The sequence below is a fragment of the Molossus molossus genome, unplaced genomic scaffold (genome assembly GCF_014108415.1).
Source record: "Molossus molossus isolate mMolMol1 unplaced genomic scaffold, mMolMol1.p scaffold_m16_p_31, whole genome shotgun sequence".
Taxonomy (NCBI): Eukaryota; Metazoa; Chordata; class Mammalia; order Chiroptera; family Molossidae; genus Molossus; species Molossus molossus.
In genome coordinates this window covers 1,264,891-1,275,425 of record NW_023425368.1, presented here as the reverse complement: position 1 = coordinate 1,275,425, position 10,535 = coordinate 1,264,891, and the positions used below count along the sequence as shown (strand labels likewise).

At 64.8% G+C, this 10,535-nt stretch overlaps 1 protein-coding gene across 2 annotated transcripts in view; it reads right to left on the bottom strand.

Moving 5' to 3' along the window:
* Positions 1 to 1,533: 1,533 nt before the first annotated feature.
* SHANK2 (SH3 and multiple ankyrin repeat domains 2) overlaps positions 1,534 to 10,535 on the bottom strand; it is a 306,758-nt gene continuing 297,756 nt past the window's right edge. For both annotated transcript variants that reach the window (XM_036281110.1, XM_036281111.1), the window contains one exon: positions 1,534 to 2,802. In XM_036281110.1, coding sequence (XP_036137003.1) covers positions 2,241 to 2,802 — 562 coding nt within the window. In that variant the 3' untranslated portion in view covers positions 1,534 to 2,240. The remainder of the gene's footprint in view (positions 2,803 to 10,535) is intronic.

The following is a 10,535-nucleotide window of genomic DNA, read 5'->3' as shown; positions in this document are numbered from 1 at the left end:
GCAAACGCAGGCAAAGGAAAATGCAGAGCCACGGGGTGCGTGAGCTGATGGAAGACGGAGAGTGGCCAGACCGCCGTCCCTACGCTTTCTGGACGGGGACGGGCCCCAGCAGGCCACCCAGTGGACCTTGGCTTGACATTTCTCTCGAGGGGGAACAGGGGAAATATACGGAAGGGAAGAGCCTTCATGTCCCATTGATTGCGAGTTGGGTTGGACTTACAGAAGGTTTTGGGACAAAGGTCCAAAACCCGGTTTTCAATTCGGGGCTCGTGGCTGGACAAGGTGTGTGGCGCGTGTGTGCGTGTGTGTCTGGAGAAAATGCTGCACTGTGGACGGCAACCCCCTCTGGAGAAAGAATTGTCCTTCGATGACAAATTTCTAGCAAAGATAGAAAATATGGCACAGCACGGCTGGTTCCAATGCATCCAAATAAGGTCGATGGGGAAACGCCGTCCTTCGACCGCGTCCCCCGGAAACGGTGTTCCATCCCCAACGTGCTCTCTCCCGCGTCCGAGCGCAGAGACGGCACAGAGGCTGCCCGGCAGACCAGCAGACCAGCCATTTCTTGTTTTTTGTTTCTTTCTTTTTTTTTTTTTTTGTTTCGTTTTGTTTTCTTTTTTCTTAAAATATTGTGCTTATAAACTATCTGTACAACTAGTTACACTTGCAGTAGAGAAAGATTTTAAATCGCTAAATGTTACGTGTTCGTTCTAGAGCTTTACCAGACCTAAGAGACACTCGGCTGGGAGCGGAGAGAAGAAAAAGGAGGCGGGTCGTGTCTTATAACTAGAGATGGGCTAGGCGCCTTCTGAGATCCTGGCAAACGCCCCAAACCTGACCGGTTCTTCCAAATGTGGGAGACCGTGCCGGAGGCCTGACCGGTGACCTCCCCGGGAAATCAGAGGTATTGTGGCGGGGGTGGGGCTGGGGTGGGGTCCAGGGGAGAGAACGGCAGGGCTGGAGAAAGCCTCGCGGGGGGCCCGCCGGGACCTCCCTGCTCTCCCTCCGATCATCTGTTGCCCCTCACCCTGCAGCCCACCTTCCGTTCTCAACCCTGGGTCCTGCCGCACCCTCTGGGTTCTCAAGAAACCTGTGGTACTATTAAGACAAACTGGTGGGGTTCCTGGACACTCAGAGAGAAAGGGGAAAAGCCCGAAGTACCCCCCTCGCTGGCCTCAGAGAGCAGAAGGGCTGCGTCAGCCGCGACGCCGGCTTCCCCTGGGCCCCGGCTCAGAACCGAGGTGGGCCCCCCAGCCCCCGCCGCAGCGCACGGCCGGCGACGTCCACCGTGCGTCTTGTTCTGTGTGTCCGCGCGGACGCTCTTCTGATCTGCCCTGGGCAGACGTCAACACACGTTCGAGTAAAAAAAAAAAATTCTGAGAGGCAGAGGACCCCTCCTCCCGGCCTGGGGCTGACACCTGGCAGACAACTGGTCTGGTCCTCGGGGAGCCCCGGGGAGCCGCACACCAGCTGCTCCCGTGGCCCCCCCCTCGGAATCGTGACTTGTGCTTTGACTAACTCCACGTCACATCGGGGTGGCCACTTTGGAGTTATGCTAATCAATCTGCAGAAATAAAGAAAGTGAAGCAAAGCCGGACACGATTCTGGTCAGACTCCCGACACGGCCAGGGCCCTCGTGGCCAAGGAGCCGTGGCCGCGTGGCGCCGGAGGGGGGCAGGGATCTGTATGAAAAGAGTTGCTCTACCTTTCAAGCCCAAGCGGGGGCACCGGACAGACACGGCTGGGCCGTCTCACTGCGTCAAAGAAAGGAAAAGAGGAGCGAGCACTGAGTCCGCCCGAGGGCCGCAGACCGAGGAGGCCGTGTGCCGGGCCTGGTGTGAGCTGCCCGGCCGGCAGAGGAGGAGGCTCAGGAGGTATCCGGAGTACACCGGGGTCTGCCTGTGAGCCAGGCCCTGCGCCGAGCCGACGAGGAGTCTCTGGGTCTGGAGAGTGAGGTCGCCACATGCTGGGAGGCAAGCTGTGAATCTTTCCACGTTAGAAAAACTCCCTCCCCGTGTCCCCCGTCGGACAGAAACAACCCGAGAAACCACAGGAGAGCTGGGGATTTTCGAGGCCCGTGCCGGGCCCCGCCGCAGGCTCGTCCAGCATTGCTGTGGGCACCAGGAGACGACCCCCTGGAACGGGGCTGGCGTTCACCGACCCTGCCCGGCCATCCCAACGCTGCAGAAGGAAGCCCATCTCTATTTATAACAAGAAGTCTGTCCGGGTCAGGAGCAGCCTTATCTGTCCAGGAGCTGTTTCAAAGCCCTTTCGATATTCATCCTGTGTCCGACACGCGTCACCCCCAGATCGATCAGGTCCTCCTTCTGGAGGTTTGGGAGGTGGCTGCCGTCGATCTCGTTGTCCATGAAGGCCTCTTTATGCTCCCCCAGGTTCAGACTCTCCAGCCAATCGGCCACGTCGGGCTTAGTCCACAGGTGGACAGGTTTAGTCGTAAAAGGTTTACTCGAGATTGGCTGTTGCGGTACCGAGGGAGACGGGGACCGGCTGCGCCCCGCCGGGGCCAGGCCGAACAGGTCCCCGGAAGGGGGCTGGCTGGGAAGGCTGAAGACCTCGGAGAGCGTGGGAGACGCGGAGGCGGCCGCAGACAGAGGGGCAGGCAGGACCTCTCTGTTCATCTCCGTCGGCGACACCACAGGGCTCGGGGCACGTCTGGTTCCTGAGGTCCTGCTCTCGTAGTCCCGGCTCTGCAGGGTGATGGGCTGAGAGGTCCCAGGGCGCACGGTGAAGGTGACCGTCGTGCTCCGTGTCCCTGAGACGGTGCTCATGACCTCCGGGCTTCTGGGGGGCAACAAGAGAGAGCGCGCGTCACAAGCCGGGTCACGGAGCCGGTCGGCAGGGTGCAGGTGGCCCGGGAGGGGGCGCGGACACCCAGATCACACGGGGGCGTCTAACGGGAGCCCCGAGGGCAGAGAGGCCGCGGTCTGCCATGCCGGGATTGGGCAGGGGAAGGGGCTGGGGTGGGGGGACAGACACAGCAGTGCACACAGGCAGCCCCCCCACAGGACCCCAGGCTGGGGAGCGTGAGGGCGGTGAGGGCGGCCAGGGGGCTCTCTGGTGACATCGCAATACACTGGGCCCTCATCTGGGCAAGCGCCTGTCGGGCCTTTGGTTGGAGAGGACAGCACACCCCACGGGCTGGCCCCGCTCCTCGGGTGGGAGCCCACAGGTGCTTGGGGCTCTGGGGTTTGAGGGGATCCACCAAACCAGCGAAGAGGAGCCGCTGACCCAGTTCAGCACAGGACCTGGCATGGAGGGCTGGCTGGGCCGCGCTCTGCGGGGGGAGCCCCACCCCGAGGCCCACACCCCAAATATGAGAGGAGGGCCTGGGCCCCTACCGCTGTGGGGCGGGGACAGGGACAGGCTCCGCTCTTCCTGGGTCAGCGGGGTGTCTGGGGGCTGCTGAGGGAGGTGAGCACTTCTCAGTGCCAGAGAGGCGCCGAGTCTCCCGCTCACCCGCAGGGACTCGGTCTTTTGCACACAGCACCCTCGGGGCAGGGACGGGGCTCATCTCTGCTGCCCCAGACTGGGTCCTGCCCACCCCACGCCCCGAGAAAACACAGCCCCTGGGGGATGGGAGAGTAAGGGCGTCTTCTGCCTTTGGGGCTCACGCCACCAATGTGGAGAGACACCTGTCCCCTCTGGAAGGAGCCATCCTACCGTGGGTCCCTCTCCGAGTGGCCTCGTGGGCATGTTCACGGGGCCCTGGCCCCGCCCGAATGCCAGGCAGGCAGGTTGAGCCTGGGGTCGTGTTCTGGGGGCGGGACTGTTCTGGGGGCGGGGTGCTCGGCACGGCGGACAGGCAGTGGGGAGAGGGGTCGAGAGCCCGAGAGCCCAGGGAACAGCCGTGTGAACTGCGGGCTGAGCTGGAGACGGGCCGCCTGCCTCCGTGAGCTCTGTGCACGGACGTGCGTGTGGGCGAGACCACCGACCGGTCACCTAGGAGCCTGTCAGCCTTGCCCCAGGCCCCACTGATGGTGCCGCTGTCACCCCAGGTCAGGTCAGGACAGGTGAGGAAGCAGCTGACTCCAAAAGGGGGCCCCAGGGGCTTCTGTCTTGTCCTGAGGGGAACCATCTCCACGGCAGGGGGCCACACCGGCAGGGACTCCGCCACCCACCGAATGTCCACGGGTACTTTTCTGGGAGGCCGGAGGGCCAGGGCGAGATTGGTTCCACATAAGAGGGCCCCGTCCGGAATCGGGGGTGAGCGCTGGCTCGGGCGAGCGGCCGCCCCGGTTATGCCGGCGGGTGGAGGTGTGGGGGCCGCCCGGTTAGGCTCCAAGGACCGCGGCTGCTCCATGGCCAGGTCAGTGCCCGAAACCAAGACACGGCAGCCTGCTGGCCTGGGGCCCCCCCTGCAGGAGGGACAGGTTCCTGAGGGCGGGGGCTGGGGGCTCAGCGGGATGAGAAGCCCGCACCTTCCGGTGCTCAAGAAGGACCCCCCTGGGCAGAAGCCCGAGCTGCTGGGACGTCCCTATGGGGGGGGGGCGGGGAGTCCCTCACGGGGAGCTGCGTCTGCAGCTCGGGGGCGTCTGGGGAGCTCAGGTGTTCCATTGCGCTGCAGGCGAGCTCAGGGGCCCAAACATCAGGAGGTGACCTGTTAACGAAGGCCAAGGCCCTTGGGGCAGAGGTGTTTTGTCGAGGGGGTGACATCCTACAGCAACACCCCCATCAGGTGAGAACGCTTGGTGCTTTCTCTAACGGTGACAACCTGGTGACCCTGTACTGTCACCCCCGAGCCACAGCGACCGCCTGACTCCGGGCGGCACCCACCGGGGGCGTCTCTGAGCCGGAGGACAGTGCCAGCGCCACCCTGTGGAAACACCCCAGTGTCCCCAGGTGGGGCTCCGAGGGGCTCTGCAGACCCGGGACAGCGAGGAGGGCACAGCACACAGCAGACGGCAGAGCACCTGTGCACACGACTTACTTCCGTTCAGCACGCCCCTCTTCTGGCGACACCCACGGGGGAGCCAATGAAAATGACAAAATGGAATGACTTGAGACACCACTGCAAAATCAAGTCAAGTTAAAGAAAAAAAAGACGCCTGTTTCGATGGATGACGCGGAAGGGGGCTCAGACGCTGCCTGGGACGCTCTCCTCGCCACGGAGGGTGGCGGCCCACGTCACCGTCCACGCCACGGCCCAGCGTGGTGTCCCTTCTGTGTTTAGGAAGGGACACTGGCAACCTGCCCTCTTCGGTCTGGGATAACGTGAATCTACAGATTCATGACTTGCAGGAAACGGCTAAGAAAGAAGCAGCGTCCCTGGGGGCACAGTCCTCTGCTCGACCTGCTCTGGGAGCCGCCAGCACTCTGCCGGGGGCTGGGCTACTGGGGAAGGGTGAACCAACGTTTCCGGGGGCAGGGTCCCCACCGGAGGGCCCCCACCGGCTCAAGCGCTCCGCTTCCATCTGCGCTGCGAGACCGGAGTGGGCAGCCAGTGCTGGGGCCGCCCGGTCTGGCCCTGCGCTCGGGGCCTGCCCAGCCCCTCGGGTGTCACCGTGGGGAAGAATCTCCAGGGTTTGCAGAGCAGACGGGGGCTGCCGGGGCTGCCCGTCCGCCCTCCCCGCAAGTCAGTCGCTGATTTACTCGGGTGCATCTCACTGATGTTCTTCACCGGGTCCTTGGTTGCCGAGAGCGCTGTGTTGCTAAGCAACCCCCGGGCTCTTGGGTTGAACACACAGGCGTGCGCTGCCCTGATCTGGAGCGGAAGCACATGCTCACGCACACACGCTCACGCACACACACGCTCACGCACACACGCTCATGCACGCACACGCACACACACACTCATGCACACACATGCTCATGCACACGCTCACGTACACGCTCACGCGCTCACGCACGCACACGCTCACGCACACACGCGCACACACGCTCACGCACACACACGCTCATGCGCACACGCTCATGCACACACACGCTCACGCGCACACACGCACACACGCTCATGCACACACGCTCACGTACACACTCACGCACACGCTCACACACACGCGCACGCTCACACACGCGATCGCACACGCACTCTCTTTCAGGCCATTTAAATCAAAGCCCGTGTGAGACTCGCACATTAAAACAAGCACCGAGAGCTGGTCAGCACTGAGGTGCGCTCCCCGCCGGCCGGATGCAGGGCCAGGGCTGGGAGTTAACGCCCCGGCGGCCTTTTCACAGATTCCGGTTGGCCGATGCAGGGCGGTCATCGCCCCTCGTGAGGGAGCTGGCCGGGCTCCTGAACCCCCAGCACGGGCTCTGCGGGCCGTCCAGCCAGACTGCGGCGCGCCCGCTACCCTCGAGCTTTCGGGAGGTCCCCTCCCTCACGCAGAAAAGGGCACCTACGTCCAAGCTGCAGGGCACCCCCACAGGTGGGGCACTGAGTCTCAGCAAGTCCGCCGAGGCCTGCGTGTCGGGGTGCTACTCCACGCCTCTCGATGGCTGCAGGGGCACCTCAGGCCCTCTGCACAGGGGAGCCCCCCCCCCGTCGCCCACGGGCTCCGAGCAGTGTGCGGGGCTCGGTCTGTCTGCAGTCCCCAGGGCCTGGCCCACAGCGTGTCCTCTAAGTAATCGTCGGGTGCACGTCATCAAGCTCATTTTCCAGAACAGGAGGTCAGGTGCCCGGAACCAGGGGTGCGGCGGGTGGAAGCCCACATCCAAGCTGGGCAAGAGGGCGCCCACTTTCAGGGAGAAGGGCTCACCCCAATGCACCTGTGGGGTGGCCCCGACACCCAGACTCACGACAGAATGTGAGCTGGACCCGGCGCGGGGGAGGCGCGCCCGCCGGGCCAGGAGAGCCTTTTGGGAGTCTGTCCACTAGGAGCACAGGGAAGGCGGACTCCACCATCGCCCCCGACCGTGTCCGCCTGGTGACCTGCTGCTCTGTTCACAGACGTCACCTGACCACTGCAGCCGGCACGTGAAATGACAGCACACCGTTCTGTCACTCGGCAGCTGGGTATCGGGCTGGTTTTGGAGTCTGTGCCCCAGGACCAGCTGGGTGGACATCATTTGTTAACAACCGAACTGACTGATTTTGAAAGAAGCGGCCCTCACCTCGGGGCTATGCCGCAGAGCGCGCGGACGAAGAGGAGGCAGCGGCGGGCACGGGGCCTTGGGAGGGGAGCCGGAGGCCGGAGTGACTCTCCTGAGAACCGCCCTGTGCTGGGACCTCCAGGAGGCCTGAACCCCTCAGCTGCCGCCAAGACCTAGGGCTCCCTGAGGTGACTCTCCTCCCCATGCCCATCTGTGCCTCCGGGGGTGAAGGCCAGTCTCGAGTCACCTCTGGACGCACTGCAAAGTGCTAAGTGACCTAGAGGAGCCCGGGGGCCCCAGCAGATGCCGAACCCTCTGGACGGAAGCCAGAGGGGACCCCACCGCACCTGGTCACCGCTCGGTTCCTCCCGACACACTAGAAAAACGTCCTTTTCGCTCCCACAGGTGCTGACGAAGGACAGGGTTTTCCTGCTTGAGAACCGATGCCCGGTGTCGTGTCAGTGTGCACGTCGGGCCAGCTGCCATGGTTCTGGGGGCTCCTGGCTGGGTCCTGCCTGGACCCGGGGCAGCCTGCGCGCCGTCCGCTCCTCCCGTGGCCGCCAGCCTCCTGCCTCTGGCCAGGTCTTGGCTCCGGGGCACTTCTGGCCCCTGCTCCACACGTGGTGCCCGGTTTTCCACGGAGCTGGCTCCTCCGTGGTCAGGTCTGTTCAGCTGTCGCTCGAGGAGGGTCAGCTCCTTCCTGTGCACGGTCAGCCCAGTTGCCCTTGCTCCTCTGAAGCTCTTGGTCTGCGTTCCTTCGAGAACACAGCGCGCCCCGGGGGGACAGACCGCGTGTGCTTCCTTGTTGAGCGGTCAATCCTGGGACCAGACGCGGTGCAGGCCCGGGAGAGGCCCCCTCGCCGTCAGATGAAGGACTAATGACTCACGCTGCCCCAGCTCCGAGGGCCCAGGCCTCCTCGACGGCGCCTCTCCTGTGACTGCCCTCCCCCAGGCTGGGCTCCGGCCGGGCCCCAGGACCCCGGGTCCACTCGGCTCACAGCTCTTCGACTTGGGGAAGGCCACTCAGAAAAGCCCACGCATGCAGGTGACCGGCCGAGGGGTTCTGCACAGGAAGGGGCAGGGGTGATGGTGCTGCCCACACCCACACTCGTGCTCCTGGCTCTGAGCTCCCCGGGGGAGGCCTGGGGCCTGCGGGTGCCAGCCCTGTGCCACGGTCTCCGGCAGGATGGGGTGGGTTCTGCCGAGCAGAAGAACAAGCCAACGTCTCAGAGACCTGTGTTCCCTTAAACCAGCTTCTTTTTCATGGACCTGGTGTGACAGCTCCTGACAGGGGCGGCCCTCCTGGGAAGCTCAGGCCGGGGCGGAGGATCACTTCCTCTGCAGCTGCCCAGGGCTGCAGGCCTAGCGGGGGCCGTGGCCAGGCCGCAGGACGTGCCTGGCAGGGCCGCTGAAGGTGGCCACCGTCCTGCGTCACCCCTCCAGTCTCGTGCTCAAACCCACGTTCCAGGTAAGCGGCCCCTCAGTCCCCCTCCCGTCCTGCCTGGCTCCGAGGCCGTGGGAGTCTCCGGAGGGTCATGGGGACAGAGCCCAGGGTGACAGGCGCGGCCACGCGGCCACACTCAGGGCGGGGCCTGCCCCTCCGCCAGCAGACAGCTGGGGGCAGCTCCAGAAACCGTCCCTTCCGTGGGCCAGAACTTTCCGTGGAAACGGTTCCGCCTTCCTGCTTGTCGGTCAGTTCAGGGTAGAGCGTTCTCAGTTTCCCCCAGAGAACCCCATTCCCCCAGTAGGAATCCCCTCCCCCCAGTCTCCAAGCCTCCTTCTGCCTGGGCTATTCACAGCCCTCGAGGCTGACGCCTCTGAAGCCCAGCGTGGCCCAGGCAGGGGGTCCCAGGCAGGGGGTCCCAGGCAGGGGGTCCCAGGCAGGGGGCATTCCTTCTGTCTGGTCTTCACCCAGCCTGTCAACCGCCACGAGGCAGAGGCAGCCCGAGAGGCTTGCCTTGGGGGTGCGCCTGTGGGAGGCGGACGCATGCGGGGTGCTGCCTGTCCACAGAGGGCAGGGTGAGCTCCGCCACACCCTCGGCAGCTCTGCCCCGTAGCCCCCACCCCTCCCGAGCTCCAGCCCCGCCTGGGGAGTATAGCGAGGGCCATCGGTCCGTCCGTGTGCCGTGGGACCCGGGTGCCTGGCCAGCTCCTCAGTCCAGGAGCCGTTCTCGGACGTGAGCCCGATTGCACACGGCTGGTGCTCTGGGCTCACGGGGCTCGTGCGTGAGCAGGTCCACCCTGCACGGAAGGTGAGTGCTTCGTCTGCTTTGCTGTGCTGTGCGTCACCCCGCAGTGGGGGCCTGTGCGGCGGAGACCTCGCCGCCCGGCCGGGAATCCTAACAAACTCATGTCCTTCGAGGCCAGCGCTCTGGGTGGTTTCTCTGGAATCAGCAAGCGACGCGCTCAGGCCTCCGCGGCCCTCGGCTCTTTGCGGGGGTCGTCGACGCCTGCTCCCTGCCCCCGTCATCGTGAAGGAGTCACCCGCGTGAAGGCGGTCTGCGAGCCGGGAGACCCCGCGCGTCTGCACCGAGGTTCCACACTGTGGCAACCGGAGAACCGTATCGTCGCGAGACAGGGACTCGCTACAGTAGCCAGTTCCTGAGATTCCTTCGGACTCCTGAGTCTCTGCTCCGTGTAGGTCCGTGTGTACGGACGTCCTCCGGACGCAGGGAAGGTGAAAGACGTCCTCTCCGACCGCCGGGTGCCCCGTGGAGGGTGGCGCGTGGGCGGGCTTCTCTCCGCCGAGGCTGGCCCGTCCGTGTCTCTGAGGGGCAGTGGGAACCGTCCACGTCATGTATTTGCATCCACACCACAGGGGCACCGGGGAGCCGGGCTCAGCCCGCATCTCGAGCCCAGCGGTGGTGACACCTCCAGGGAAGGGACCGAGGAGTCACCTGAAGCACCTGCCCCGCAGGAGCGTGAAGACGACGCCATCGGTCAGAAGGGCGAAACCTGAGCGCAGGCATCAGGGGGAGAAACCCACTGGGGACCACACAGCCGGGCGACCACAGGACGAAGACCGAGGACCGGGAGGCTGGGGGCAAAGGCTTGGTGAGAATGATCGATGACCCAGGAGCCGCAGGCAGGCGGAGAGGCCCAGGTGAGGGGTGCCTGGCCAGGTCCAGGGAGGACGCCTCTTACTCCACCTCCAGTCCCGGTGGCGATAACTAACTCTACGGGGTCCAGTGAAGAGCTGACCCGGGACAACTGGATGCATTTCTTCCCCGAGCCCTGCCTGCTGGGGTGAGATGGGCTGTCGGGTGGGGGTGCCTTCCCCTCCGATTCACTGGCGGAGCCACAGCCCGGCCCCTCCCAGCCTTCAATCAGCGAGCGGCGGGAGGAGGGAGAAGAGCCACACACGTGTTCACACACGCCCACCACACATGTTCACCGTCCCCCCACCACACATGGCCACCGTCCCCCCACCACACATGGCCACTGTCCCCCCACCGCGCATGTTCACCGTCCCCCCGCCACGCATG